General features: G+C 37.4%; 1 protein-coding gene across 1 annotated transcript in view; it reads right to left on the bottom strand.

Annotated features, from left to right (window-relative positions):
• The window catches only part of ITGA1 (integrin subunit alpha 1), a 359,476-nt gene that overhangs the window by 67,299 nt on the left and 275,839 nt on the right, over positions 1-16,338 (bottom strand). Inside the window, exons 21-23 of the mRNA XM_053701263.1 lie at positions 10,522-10,605; positions 6,432-6,508; positions 6,236-6,325 (exon numbers count right to left, since the gene is read on the bottom strand). Of these exons, the coding sequence (XP_053557238.1) occupies positions 6,236-6,325; positions 6,432-6,508; positions 10,522-10,605 (251 nt within the window). The remainder of the gene's footprint in view (positions 1-6,235; positions 6,326-6,431; positions 6,509-10,521; positions 10,606-16,338) is intronic.

Here is a 16,338-nt window from a genome sequence, read left to right as displayed (position 1 = left end):
CTGCACCTGCTGCTCCAATTTTAGTCCAGCCCTGGCTCACAATTAGGAAACTAGAAAATGCTATAGGATAAAATTAAGTTTTATACTAAAGCTGTTTTGCAGATGTTATCTGTTAAAGCCAATTAGGGAAGGATATGTAGCAGGGTGAGCCTTCAGAAGTCTGCAGTGTTCTTTTCATGTTCTGAGAATTAGAAATTCCACAATTTTCATTGACAAATTACATGAAAAGAGGGCAAAATAAATAATGAAAGCATACAGCAAAGTTGTTTTACTGTGCATAATTAAACATTTTACATTAAAATCTTAAGGTGTTTATTGTCCCTTTAACTAACACCTGATTAATCTAAGTTTCCAAAATGTGTACATGAAAAACAACTTAACATTTTTAAAATTTAATTACATTTATCTACTGTTTTTAAAGGATTTCTCTCATATATCAATATTTTGAGTATATTAAATTTCGTTGTCTTTGATATGCAAATTAAATTGACATCAATGGAGAGAGAAAAGTTGGAAAACACACATACTCCTGCGCCAACCCAAATCACCATAAGCCCCCTACTCTAATAAACCCTAAATCACCACATAGCTCACCGCAAAGTCCCCACTACCCTATCTCTAAACCGCCACAACCCCCTTTGCAAAAGGTTGAATGGGTCTTTTTTAATGAACTTAGTAACATCCCTGACTGAAAGCCATACAATCCAGAAAATACAACCTTATTTGCAGTGGGCTGTAGCCAGGGCAGAATTTTCCACACATTAGTACAGATGGTCAGATGAAGAAACAATCCTATCAAATGATGATCAGCTACACTTCATTCTCATCTAAGGCTATGCTCTAATCTACATCTCCCTGGTGGATCTCCCCAGGGAATTTTCTTGTGCGTCAGGAGGCTTGCCTGATAGGACCACTGACAGACTTCACACAGTCGTGATGGACACAGGTGGTTGTACCCTTGCAGTAGTAAATATGCTCTAATGGGAGAAGTCAAAATTCATTTTTCTTAATTATAACAAAGTAACAGACCTCATTCCAACTGAGCATACAGGAAAAGGGGGTGCTTCTAAGGAAGGTATAAAGAAGTAATGATAGTATGGCTCACTGGTACCTCAATACTAAAGTTGTCTCTCTGGGAGGCTGATAAAACCATTTTATGTGGACAGGAAGTCCCAGGTGAAAATGCACTGATATATTAAGAATAAAACATGTTAAAGTGCATATGATTTGTAAAGGGGGTACATATTACATCACGGACTGTAACAAATATTAATTTTACATTTAAAGTATATGTTGGAATCCACCTAAAGTATTGTTAATAGACAAAAAAAATGTAAATATAAATTACACAGGAATAAAACATATTAAAGGTACATGAAACCCAAAATGTTTCTTTAATGATTCAGATAAAGAATACAATGATATACAACTTTATAATTTACTTCTATTATATAATGTTTCATTCTCTTGGTATCATTTGTTGAAGGGGCAGCAATGTACTACTGGTTCCTAACTGAACACATGAGTGAGCCAATCACAATCAATATATATATATGCAGCCACCAATCAACAGCTAGAACTTAGGTTATTTGCTGCTCCTGCGCTTTCCTAGATAAACCTTTCAGCAAATGATAACAAGAGAAGGATAGCAAATTTAATAAGAGAAGTAAATTGGAAATTTGTTTAAAATTGTATTCTCTATCTGAATCATGAAAGAACATTTTTGGGTTTCATGTCCCTTTAAATATACACAGCATAAATCGTAATTTAAGTACAATGGATGTGCAAAAACCAGTGGCGACTCTAGGAACAATATATAGGGGGGGCACATAAGATACCAGTCAAAACTGGGGGGCACTAATAATTTTCATCACTAAATCATACAACTGAAAAAACACACACACACAAATACATACACAAACAGACACACACAGACACATACACAAATACATACATACACACACACACAAATACATACACACACACACACACACACACACACACACACACAAATACATACACACAAATACATACACAAACAGACACACACACAAATACACACACACACACAAATACATACACACACAGACATATATATACTGTATATACACACACATACATACACACAAATTCATATACACACACAAATATACACACACATACATAAACACACAGACACATACATACTGCACATACACACATACATACACAAACACATACATACACACACACACATTATATATACACACACACACATACATACATACAAACATAAGTACATACACACATACGTACATACACACACACACACACATAAAGATGACAACAAAACAATTACAACAGTCTATATTTTTCTCATAAGAAGATAAAACACAGATATAAATGGAAAATGAAAGCAAGTATTAAAAATACAACAGCAATGCATCTAATGTCTTCCTTTATAACATAACTAGTCCTAAAGCCCGTTCATACGGGCCATTTTTTGCAGAACAGCGGTCCCACCCCTTGCGCTCTCTCCCTCCCCCTCTCTTTTGCTCTCTCTCTCCCCCCTCTCTTTTGAGCTCTCTCTCTCCCCCTTATCTTTTGCACGCTCTCTCTCCCCCCTCTCTTTTGCTCTCTCTCTCTCCCCCCTCTCTTTTGCGCTCTCTCTCTCCCCTCTCTTTTGCTCTCTCTCTCCCCCTCTCTTTTGCACGCTCTCTCTCCCCCCTCTCTTTTGCTCTCTCTCTCCCCCTCTCTTTTGTGCTCTCTCTCTCCTCCCTCTCTTTTGCGCTCTCTCTCCCCCCTCTCTTTTGCTCTCTCTCTCCCCCTCTCTTTTGTGCTCTCTCTCTCCCCCCTCTCTTTTGCGCTCTCTCTCCCCCCTCTCTTTTGCGCTCTCTCTCCCCCTCTATTTTGCGCTCTCTCTCCCCCCTCTCTTTTGCTCTCTCTCCTCCATCTCTTTTGCGCTCTCTCTCTCCCACATCTCTTTTGCGCTCTCTCCCCCCTCTCTGCCCTCTCTTTTGCGCTCTCTCTCCCCCTTCTCTTTTGCGCTCTTTCTCTCTCCCCTCTCTTTTGCGCTCTCTCTCCTCCCTCTCTTTTGCACTCTTCCCCCCTCTCTTTTGCGCTCTCTCTCTCCCCCCCTCTCTTTTGCACTCTTCCTCCCCTCTTTTGCGCTCTCTCTCTCCCCCTCTCTTTTGCGCTCTCTCTCCCCCCTCTCTTTTGCTCTCTCTCCCCCCTCTATCTCTCTCCCCCCTCTCTCTCTCCCCCTCCCCCCCTCTCTCTCTCTCTCTCTCTCTCTCACCTCCCCTCTCTCTCTCACCTCCTCTCTCTCTCCCCCTCTCTCTCCCCCCCTCTCTCTCTCCCCCCCTCTCTCTTCCCCCTCTCCCTTCTCCCCTCTCTCTCTCCCCCTCTCTCTCCCCCCTCTCTCACTCCCTCTCTCTCTCCCCCCTCCCTCTCTCCCCCTCTCTTTCTCTCCCCACCCCCTCTCTCTCTCCCCCCCTCTCTCTCTCCCCACCCCCTTTCTCTCTCCCCCCTCTCTCCCCCCCTATCTCTCCCCCCCTCTCTCTCCCCCCCCCTCTCTCTCCCCCCTCTCTCTCCCCCTCTCTATCTCCCCCCCTCTCTCTCCCCCCCCTCTCTCTCTCCCCCCCCCTCTCTCCCCCCCTCTCTCTCTCCCCCCCTCTCTCTCTCCCCATATATATATGTCTCGAATGAGCCCAACACACCTCAACTCTCACAACAACCGGGGGGTGCATTTCAAAAAGTGTCATACATAGTCCAAAAACTGGAAATCACTCCACAGAATTTGCAAATAAAACTTCTTTAATAAGTATTAACGTTTTCGGGGTTTCCCCCGTCTCAGACACAAGTTTAATTTGCAAATTTGGCTTTCCAGTTTTTGGACTATATATATATATATATATATATATATATATATATGTGTGTTTGTATGACATTATAAAAAACTGAGAAGCAACTTTAGTATTCCACCTTAAGAGAGCAAAAGGGTGAAGGCTGTGATTTAGGGTAAGGGGAGGAGGTTGAAGGTGAATTCTGGTGCTAGAGAAAGGAACATCTGCTAGAGAAACAAATGTCCAAGATTTTAAAATAAATGTTGTTTGCCCTGTATTTGCCGGTACGCACAGATCACCTAAACAAAGCAAAAAGGTACTACACTTTACACCCTCACTTCTCTTAGAACTTAACCCGTTACACTGTGCACACAGATTAATAAACTTTATAGGGTTAAGTTCTCATAGCAGTGTGTGTAAATGTCAGCTGCCAGTGTCTCTGCAGCTCTTAAAGGGATAGGAAAGTCAAAATTAAACTTGCATAATTCAGATAGAACATGTCATTTTAAGACACTTTTAAATTCACTTCTATTTTCAAATGTGTTTTTTTTCCTTTAGTATCCCTTGTTAAAAAATGAATATGCACATATCATACACTAGTGGGAGCTGATGCTAATTGGTGCCTGTGTTCTAAAACAAGTTGTCTACCGTGTAGGAATGTGACTACCACGTCACTTCCGGTGACGTAAATCAGCTGCTTGAGGTTCGTGGCGCTCACTGCGCATGCGGTAGAGGCCCAACCTCCTTAAAAAAGCTGATGACAGACAGATGACATCGGGTTTCAGCTATGAAGTGTCACTATGAGATGCTCAGTGTTCTCAGGGAATGCATTGATGATGATCTCAAGAAGGCCTACAGGAAGCTGGCCCTGAGGTGGCACCTGGGTAAGAAGAAGCTGGATAGACACTATTATCGCGTTAACCCCTTGGCTGTCTGCTCACCCTGAATTAAGTAACAATAAATTAGCAAACCGCAACCTCACAACTATCACTGACGTGGAGGCAATAAACAACAGCCTCATGTTTCCCCAAGCCTTACATCTACCTCGGTCATAAGAACAGAATAGATTGCAACCTCACATCTTGTCCACTATTAGAGAGGCAGTAGTAAAATGGTGTCTACCCAGCTTCCTCTTACCCGGGTGCCACCTCAGGGCCAGCTTCCTGTAGGCCTTCTTGAGATCATCATCAATGCATTCCCTGAGAACACCGAACCATGTTTCCCACGCAGTGTTTTAAAATAAGTTGTCTCAGTCACCTATTGTGTCTTAAACAGCTGTAGTAGGAGGTTGGGCCTCTAGCGCGTGCACAGTGAACGCCACAAACCTCCAACAGCTGATTTAACGTCACCGGACGTGACGTACGTCGTGCATTCCTATGGTAGACAACTTTTTTTAGAACACCTGCACACATTTGTCTCTTGTGATTGGCTAAATAGATATTTCACCTTCCTGTCAGTAGTGCAGTGCTGTCCATTCAGCAATGGATAACAAGAGAATGAAGACAATTTAATAATAGAATTAAATTGGAAAGATGTTTAAATTTGTATGTTCTATCTGAATCATAAAAGAAAATTTTGGGGTTTACTATCCCTTAATTTATTACTTAGGCAAACACGTGCAGCAAGTTCTAATAACGGCTGTGGTGCTAAGGGGGCAGCCCCCCTTTCACCCCTGTAGCGACGCCTTTGGCAAAAACGCATACAAATTTCTACTTATAACTACAAAATACAAAGCGTAATTGTTGTTTTTTTTATAAAATGGGCTGAACATGGGTGTTCTATGGGCGTGTATGAAATTTTCTCTCAAATCCCTTAGTAATTCTCTAAACACAACCGCCCTACAGTTTCTTACAAATGAAATACTCAAAATCTAATATAAAAACATATGCATACAAAAATATCGCAGATTTTAAGATGCTATATGCAGAAAGCAGAGTAATGTGATTTCTATTGGCTGTAGGATTTTATTTTTAAAGTGCACCCCCTGCTCATTGCTAACTTCACCCTAAACGGCAACGTTTCCTTTTCCAGTGAGCTCCATTAATTTCAATAGGAGACATCTCAGCTTTCGCAGGGATTTCCCCCTTTTTAAAATAGTTTCACTAGGGCAGCCCCTGCAAAGGTCGGCGTGAAAAACCATGTCTGATCTGGTAAGGTTTAGATAATCGGCCCCTTGGTTTTTATTACATTTTCCTTGCTGCTTGCATGTGATCTTAAAAATGTCTGATTACTATACAGTAACTAAATGTAGAGTATACACCATTTCCAACAATGGGTACCCTGTAGTATAATACTGTTTCCTTATATGAGATACTGCTTTGTTATATTACATGTCACTTTGCCTTCTCTAGTGACCAAAAAATTAAAATTGTGAATATTTAAGGTAGACAGTAAAAAAACCTCATAAATACCTCATAAATGTCAACCAAGATTCATATTTTACTGGAAATGTAATGTTCTTCACATTGTTCGATAATGTTTCGGTTTTCTCTTCACTATCACTAAAAAAAAAGTAATGAATTATTATAACTTTGTTCTTTTGAATTATTACAATTAGTATTAACCAGAAATATATTAACATAGTGTATATGTATAGGTGAATCTTACCTTGTAGAATTAATATATATAAAAGCATTATCCATGAGGTGTAAAACTGTAAACTGTAGTGTTATTTTGAAAGAAACCTGAAAATAAATAAATAATATGTTCATCATTCATAAACTAATATACCAGATTATAAAAAAAACTTATGTAAGAGTCCTAACCAATTAAAAACAGCACTCTTTTTCCAGTTCAGTAGAATAACAGTGTGCACGTTTTCCCAGATTTTCATATGATTTTTAGATTTAACTAATTGGCATCTTTCACCACATACACAACCAACATATTTTGTTTTCTTTTTTTATTACTTGGTTATCACACAGCATTTTTTTCAGTTTACATGCTTAATTCACATGTTAACATAATCATTTACCTGTGGTTTTTTTTTAAAGTTCCGTATATTGATAATATTACACTTTAAACCTTTTAATTTATGACAGTGCATTTTGCAATCATTCAGCATTCATTTAGAGCAAACATGTGTCCAGCATTCACAACATTTAAAGGGATATGAAACCCCCCCATTTTTCTTTCATGATTCAGATAGAGGGGCCTATTTATTATGGTGCGAGCGGACATGATACGATATTGCGGATCAAGTCCGCTGCACATTGATAAATACCAACAGCATACACTGTCAGTATTTATAATTGCACCAGCAATTCTTGTGTACCTTGCAGATTTGGGGCCAATCGGCCGCTAGCAGGGGATGTCAATCAACCTGATCGTATTTGATCGGGTTGATTTCTGTCCGCAGCCTCAGAGCAGGCGGACAGTTTATGGAGCAGCGGTCTTTAGACCACTGCTTCATAACTTCTGTTTCCGGCAAGCCTTCAGGCCCCTAAGAGTGCAAACCATAAACTTACACTGACACAAGGTTTCTTTGTTCTCTTAGTATCTTTTGTTGAAAAAACAGGGATGTATGCTTAGGAGCCGGACCATTTCTAAAGCACTATATGGAAGCAGTTTTGCAAGAATACTATCTATTTGCAAGAGCACTAGATTCCTACCTAGGTATCTCATCAGCTCAGAATATCATGGGAAAAAGCTAATTTGATAATAGAAGTCAATTGGAAACTTTTTTAAAAATGGTATGTTCTGTCTGAATCACAAAAGAACATGTTTGGGTTTAATATCCCTTTAATTAACATATTGAAACATTTGCAAAGTCAGTGACCTCCAAGGCTGGGTATGCTCCATTGGGATTTTATTTAGGGAATTTCCATCTTAGCTTATTTATTTACTTCTGTGTGGGTGAGTCCATCTTATATTATTAAATTATGTTTAAAGGGACATTCCAGCCAAAATTGAAATCCACATGGTTACATTTCAGTTTTGTATAGAAACATTATTGTAATATACATGTATTAGCAAAAGAGCTTCTAGTAAAAGCTATAGCTGTTTCAAAAGTGTATTTAAAGGGACACTCAATCAAAATTAAACTTTCATTATTCACATAGAGCATGCCACTTTATAAAAAACTTCCAATTTACTTCCATTAACAAAATGTGCACAGTCTTTTTATATTTAAACTTTTTGAGTCACCAGCTCCTTCTGAGCATGTGCAAGAATAAGTGTGTATGCATTTGTGAATGGCTGATGACTGCCACATGGTACGTGTATGCATTTTTGATTGGCTGATGGCTGTCACATGTTACAGGGTGTGTGGAAAAAAAACATAACTTAAAATAAATAAAAAATGTACTACTCATTTTGAAGTTCAGACTAAGTGCTATTGCATTGTCTTGTTATCTTGCATTTGTTGATTACGCAAATCTACTGTGTTAACTGGTCCTTTAAGTATGCACAGTGCACCAGCATTTTAAACACAGCACTTGCTCAGACAGCCTAAGGTGCTAGTAGCATCTGGAAATGACTCAATTTGTTGATAGCTGATATGATACAAACCTCACTGACGCTCTAAGCAACTGCAGTACTTAAAATGCTGGTGCACTTAGAATATCTAGTTATGCTTTACATGCACGTGCAGAGAAAAATGTTACCACTATATTAGTGATAACATTTACTAGAAGCTTTTTTGCAAATACATGTATATTGCAAATATGTTTCTAGTCAAATATGTTATTCATCTATGTGTTTTTATATTTTGACTGGAATGTCCCTTTAAAAGTGTCCTGATTTTGCATTTCTATGTGTTATTTTAGTACCGATTATATTTTGGGAGGCTTTTGTCTAATGTAATAGTAATAAAAAAGGTTATATTTTAGTTTTACACACCAGGGTGTGTACTAATTAGTGAATATTGCAAATAATTAATTTTGAATTATTAATAAACATCGAGCATCACCCATCCATTATATTTGTATATAGTATATTACATGGATTATAGAGCTGTGAATTCATGTTTTTTGTTTCTTTTTAATGAGAGACAAATGTAATGTACAGAGTTATCATAAAACCGTCTTCTATGGCACAGATAACATACTAAAGTGATATGCAGATACAATTCAAGTTACTGTCCTTAATATTATACTTCAAAGTTAGGGATGGGCGAATGTTTCTAAAAATTCGAAATTTAAAACGGATTTTGATACATTCGTTCATTCGCATAGAATTTCGAATGTTTATATAACATTCTAACATTCTATTTTCAAATTTTTGTTTTCGAATTTTTCAATAAAATTAGAAAATATTTGTTCGAATGTTAGAATGTTTAGCTATCTATTCATTCAATTTCGAAATGTAATATTCAAATTCGAATGTGACATTCAAATTCGAAATAGTATTTCTAGTCTACAACTGTTTTTAATAAATGATATATTCGAATTTGAATGCTACATTCGAATGTCACATTCAAATTTGAAATAGTATTTCTAGTCTAATACTGTGTTTTAAAGGTAATATTCGAATTCGAATGTGACATTCAAATTCAAAATAGTATTTCTAGTCTAATACTGTGTTTTATAAAAGTAATATTCAAATTTGAATGTGATATTTGATTCGTATGTGATATTCGATTCGAATGTGACATTCGAATTCAAAATAGTGTTTCTAGTCTACAATTGTGTTTTATAAATGTAATATTCAAATTCGAATGTGACATTCGAAAACTGTAAATAACATGCCAAAATTGAATTTTTAAGAATATTTGTTCTTATCAACATTCTATTATGTAAATCGAATTTCTACAATAACATTCGTTCTAACATTCAAATTAGAATATAAACACATTCGCCCATCCCCATTCAAAGTATAGTAGAATTCCAGTTGCTGCAAACTTTTTAGCAATATAGTAAGCTAACAACATCCTACTGCATCACAGAGATTAATTAAAATTCAAACTGTTTAAAAGCACTATTTCAATTTGCTTCAAATTATATTATTTGGTCTGTTCTTTTGGTATCCTTTCTTGAAAAGCATACCAGGGTATCTCAGAAGCAGCAATACACTACTGAGAGTTATCTGAATCATAGAAGAAAAAAAATTCAGCTTTATGTATCTTTAATTTTGAAGTTTTTACATGGCAAATTGCAATTGAAGCTATCTTTTTTTTAATTTTCCTCAAAAATATTGAATTTATTAATCACAGGTCACAGACATTTATTTTGTATTTCTAAACACTGTTAGCACAGTTTAGACAGTGACCTAGATTACAAGTGGTGCATTAAAGATAGCGCAGGTCGAGGTACACATTATCGGTGGACAAGTGCATGGTAAATCCCATTTACCAGAGAAGGGTTAACTTAAAGGGACATGAAACCCAATTTTTTTTCTCTCAAGATTTAGAAAGAGCATGCAATTTTAAACAACTTTCTAATTTACTTCAATTATCTATTTTGCTTCATTATTTTGATATCCTTTGCTGAAAAGCATATCTAGATAGGCTCAGAAGCTGCTGATTGGTGGCTGCACATATTTGCCTCATGTTATTGGCTCTCCCATGTGCATCGCTATGTCTTAAACAAAAGATATCTAAAACATGAAGCAAATTAGATCATAGAAGTAAATTGAAATGATGTTTAAAATTGTATTCTCTACTTGAATCATGAAAGAAAATTTTGGGGTTTAGTGTTGCTTTAATTTCCCAAATAAATAAAAACAATCAAACAAAACTTTAAATGTATTAAATTCTTACCCTTTCATTCTTTCTAAGAAATGGGTATCCAACTTTGCAAACTACTACATCATGATCTGGATCGCAGCTTACTTTTGGTTTATCCTGTGAGAAAAACATCTGTCCTGTTAATATTTTAAAGAACATATGGAAAATATTATTAAACACACAATAAAGTCAAAACTAAACTTTCATGGCTCAGATAGAACATGCAATTTTAGGAGACTTCCTAATGTTGTTCTATTAGCAAAATTACTTCTTTCTCTTGGTATTATTTGTTGTAAAGCATACCTAGGTAGGTTCATGTACAGCAATGCAATACTTGGAGCTAGGTGGTGATTGTTGGCTACACATATATGCCCCTACCTTCATAAATTTCCAGGAATCTTTCTAACACAGGGAGGTGAAGGGACTTACTAGTGTTTTTTAGTTGGGTGACTATTAGGGAGGGCTGCAGGGTTGTTATGGGCAGGGCCGGACAAAGTCAGACATGCTCTAGGTGTAGCTGAGTAGTACCTAAAAACTGGTTTGCCGTGACTGGAGAAGCTGTGGGCAGGAAAGCAGGCAGATCTCCAAACCCAAAACTACCCATTAGAGTCCAGTATGGCTAGCTTCCGGTAGTGCATTCTGGAGCTAACTTGAAATATGTAAACAGTTATATGCAAATAATAGTGCAGATAATAGTGCAATAATAACATGCTCTGTTTTGTACTTTTATGCCCCTTCAAGCCTCTGTCTAGACAAAAACAGATAAGTAGAATGCACCATATTTGAAGGGTCATTGGTTTCCAAGAGTAAATCTTTGACTGATATTTTGTTACAAAAAAAACGACAGAGCAAAAGACATTTAAAAAGTACGGAATCTGTTGCGCTCTACAAATAAATAATAATATTTTTTTTCCCACTACTAAGACAAATATATTCCAAATGTAGCATATCAAGGATTTATGAATGATAGTGCTGCAACAATACTTTTTATTCTAGGTCACCCGTGTATCAGGCCCCTTGGTATATAGCGGTCATTTACAGTTGTATGCAAAAGTTTAGGCACCCCTCACAATTTCCATGATTTTCATTTATAAATAATTGGGAGTTTGGATCAGCAATTTCATTTTGATCTATCAAATAACTGAAGGACACAGTAATATTTCAGTAGCAAAATGAGGTTTATTGGATTAACAGAAAAAGTGCAATATGCATCAAAACAAAATTAGACAGGGGCATAAATTTGGGCACCCTTGTCATTTTGTTGATTTGTATACCTGTAACTACCTAGCACTGATTAATTGGAACACACAATTGGTTTGGTGAGCCCATTAAGCCTTGAACTTCATAGACAGGGGTATCCAATCATGAGAAAAGGTATTTAAGGTGGCCAATTGCAAGTTGTTCTCTTTGACTCTCCTCTGAAGAGTGGCAACATGGGGGCCACAAAACAACACTCAAATGACCTGAAAACAAAGATTGTTCAACATTATGGTTTAGGGGAAGGCTACAAAAAGCTATCGCAGAGATTTAAGCTGTCGGTGTCCACTGTGAGGAACATAGTGAGGAAATGGAAGACCACAGGCACAGTTCTTGTTAAGGCCAGAAGTAAAATATTGGAGAGGCAAAGGATGGTGAGAACGGTCAAAAACAACCCACAGACCACTTCCAAAGACCTACAACATCATCTTGCTGCAGATGGTGTCACTGTGCATCGTTCAACAATTCAGCATATGGGAGAGTGATGCAGAAGAAGCCTTTTCTGTACACATGCTACAAACAGAGTCACTTGAGGTATGCAAACGCACATTTGGACAAGCCAGCTTCATTTTGAAAGAAGGTGCTGTGGACTGATGAAACAAGGATTGAGTTATTTGGTCATAACAAGGGTCATTATGCATGGCGGCAAAAGAACACAGCATTCCAAGACAAACACTTGCTAGCCACAGTAAAATTTGGTGGATGTTCCATCATGCTGTGGGGCTGTGTGGCCAGTGCTGGTACTAGGAAACTTGTTAAAGTTGAGGGTCGCATGGATTCCATTCAATATCAGCAGATAATTGAGAATAATATTGAGGAATCAGTCACAAAGTTGAAGTTACGCCGGAGCTGGATATTTCAACAAGACAACGAACCAAAACCCTGCTCAAAATCTACTCTGGCATTTATGCAGAAGAACAAGTACAATGTTCTGGAATAGCAATCCCAGTCCCCAGACCTGAATATCATTTAAAATCCGTGGGGTGATTTGAAGCGGGCTGTCCATGCTAGGCAACCATCAAACCTAACTGAACTGGAGATATTTTGCAAGGAGGAATGGTCCAAAATACCTTCATCCAGAATCCAGATACTCATTACAGGCTATAGGAAGCATCTAGAGGCTGTTATTTCTGCTAAAGGAGGCTCTACTAAATATTATTGCAATATTTCTGTTGGGGTGCCCAAATTTATGCACCTGTCTAATTTCGTTTTGATGCATATTGCACATTTTCTGTTAATTCAATAAAACTCATTTCACTACTGAAATATTACTGTGTCCTTCAGTTATTTGATAGATCAAAATGAAATTGCTGATACAAACACCCAATTATATAAAAATGAAAATCATGGAAATTATCAGGAGTGCCTAAACTTTTGCATACGACTGTATATTATAAAGGTGCTAGCTGTCTACTGGTGGTCTGCTGATCTCCATTTTGATGATGATTATATGACCTGCTACAGGATATAAAAATGTTTATTTTAAGATTTAGATCAGAGACAGATAGATGAATAGATAGACAGACAGATTGTAAAAGATTGTGGTTATGGAAACTAATATTTGTTTTTTATTATGCTGATGTATGTATGATCTTAAAGGGGTATATAAATAAAAACTAAGGAGCAGCTGCTACTAAGGGACATTTGAAATAAATAATGAAATACATAATTAAATAAATAGGGCAGCTAATATATGTATCTAATCCTTAGTGGATACTGAGGCATCTATTTATCAAAGCGTCAACTTACCTGCATTCAACGGCACCAATACGCTCACCTAACATCGCTGCCGCGGACCTGAATATGTTCTCCAAAGTTATCAAAAAAGCGGTCAAAAAAACGTGCACCAAGTACGGTGCGATGAGCAGCGGACTGTTGATAGCTAACAGTCATCGATCTCGCTGCTCTTCTGCTTTTTTACAGCTTTCTTGGTACCCTGTCACTAAAACACCCACAATATACTATACTGTTTACCCCTTAAACCACCGCTCCCGGAGCCCACCGCAACTCTAATAAATATATTAACCCCTAAACCGCCGCTCCCGGACCCCGCCGCAACTCTAATAAATATAGTAACCACTAAACAGCCACTCCCGGACCCCACCGCAACTAAATACAATTATTAACCCCTAAACAGCCGCTCCTGGAGCCCACCTCCACCTACATTATACTTATTAATCCCTAATCTGCCGCCCGCTACATTGCCGCCACCTACATTATATTTATTAACCCCTAATCTGCCCGCCCTACAGCCCCGCCACCTACCGATATTTATTAACCCCTAATCTGCCGCCCCCAACGTCACCGCCACTATATTAAATTTATTAACCCCTAAACCTAAGTCTAACCCTAACACCCCCTAACTTAAATATAATTTAAATAAATCTAAATAAATATTACTAGCATTAAATAAATTATTCCTATTTAAAACTAAATACTTACCTATAAAATAAACCCTAAGCTAGCTACAATATAACTAATAGTTACATTGTAGCTATCTTAGGGTTTATATTTATTTTACAGGCAACTTTGTATTTATTTTAACTAGGTAGAATAGTTATTAAATAGTTATTAACTATTTAATAACTTCCTAGTTAAAATAAATACAAATAAACCTGTAAAATAAAACCTAACCTAAGTTACAATTACACCTAAAACTACAATATAATTAAATAAATTAACTAAACTAAATACAATTAAATACAATTTTAAAAAATTATCTAAAGATTATCAAAAAGAAACAAACACTAAATTACAGAAAATAATAAAATAATTACAAGATTTTTAAACTAATTACACCTAATCTAATCCCGCTAACAAATAAAAAGCCCTACCCTACACTAAATTACAAATAGCCCTTAAAAGGGCCTTTTGTGTGGCATTGCCCCAAAGTAATCAGCTCTTTTACCTGTAAAAAAAGAAATACAACCCCCCAACATTAAAACCCACCACCCACACACCCAACCCTACTCTAAAACCCACTCAATCCCCCCTTAAAAAAACCTAACACTAACCCCTTGAAGATCACCCTACCTTAAGAAGTCTTCACCCAACCGGGCCGAAGTCCTCAACGAATCCAGCAGAAGTGGTCCTCCAGACGGGCAGAAGTCTTCATCCAAGCCGGGCAGAAAAGGTCCTCCAGACGGGCAGAAGTCTTCATCCAGGCGGCATCTTCTATCTTCATCCATCCGGCACAGAGCGGCTTCATCTTCAAGATATCCGATGCGGAGCATCCTCTTCGTTTAACAGCGACTGAAGAATGAAGGTTCCTTTAAGTGACGTCATCCAAGATGGTGCCCCTTCAATTACGATTGGCTAATAGAATTCTATCAGCCAATCGGAATTATGGTAGGAAAAATCCTATTGGCTGATGCAATCAGCCAATAGGATTGAAGTTCAATCCTATTGGCTGATCCAATCAGCCAATAGGATTGAGCTTGCATTCTATTGGCTGTTCCAATCAGCCAATAGAATGCAAGCTCAATCTTATTGGCTGATTGGATCAGCCAATAGGATTGAACTTCAATCCTATTGGCTGATTGCATCAGCCAATAGGATTTTTCCTACCTTAATTCCAATTGGCTGATAGAATTCTATCAGCCAATCAGAATTGAAGGGACGCCATCTTGGATGATGTCACTTAAAGGAACCTTCAGTCTTCAGTCGCCGTCGAACTAAGAGGATGCTCTGCGTCGGATGTCTTGAAGATGGAGCCGCTCCGCGCCGGATGGATGAAGATAGAAGATGCCGCCTGGATGAAGACTTCTGCCCGTCTGGGATGAAGACTTCTGCCCATCTGGAGGACCACTTCTGCCGGATTCGTTGAGGACTTCTGCCTGGTTGGGTGAAAACTTCTCAAGGTAGGGTGATCTTCAAGGGGTTAGTGTTAGTTTTTTTTTAAGGGGAGATTGGGTGGGTTTTAGAGTATGGTTGGGTGTGTGGGTGGTGGGTTTTAATGTTGGGCGGGTATTGTACTTTTTTTTCAAGGTAAATGAGCTGATTACTTTGGGGCAATGCCCTGCAAAAGGCCCTTTTAAGGGCTATTTGTAATTCAGTATAGGGTAGGGGTTTTTTTATTTTGGGGGGCTTTTTTTATTTTATTAGGGGGATTAGATTACGTGTAATTAGTTTAAAAAAACTTGTAATTATTTTATTATTTTCTGTAATTTAGTGGTTTTTTTTGTATTTTAGATAATTTTTCTTAATTGTATTTAATTGTATTTAGTTTAGGGAATTTATTTAATTATAGTGTAGTGTTAGGTGTAATTGTAACTTAGGTTAGGTTTTATTTTACAGGTATATTTGTATTTATTTTAACTAGAAAGTTATTAAATAGTTAATAACTATTTAATAACTATTCTACCTAGTTAAAATAAATACAAAGTTGCCTGTAAAATAAATATAAACCCTAAGATAGCTACAATGTAACTATTAGTTATATAGTAGCTAGCTTATGGTTTATTTTATAGGTAAGTATTTAGTTTTAAATAGGAATCATTTATTTATTGATAGTAATTTTATTTAGATTTATTTCAATTATATTTAAGTTAGGGGGTGTTAGGGTTAGACTTAGGTTTAGGGGTTAATAAATTT

Source organism: Bombina bombina, chromosome 2 (assembly GCF_027579735.1).
Source record: "Bombina bombina isolate aBomBom1 chromosome 2, aBomBom1.pri, whole genome shotgun sequence".
NCBI lineage: Eukaryota > Metazoa > Chordata > Amphibia > Anura > Bombinatoridae > Bombina > Bombina bombina.
This window is presented reverse-complemented; position numbering and strand designations above follow the sequence as displayed.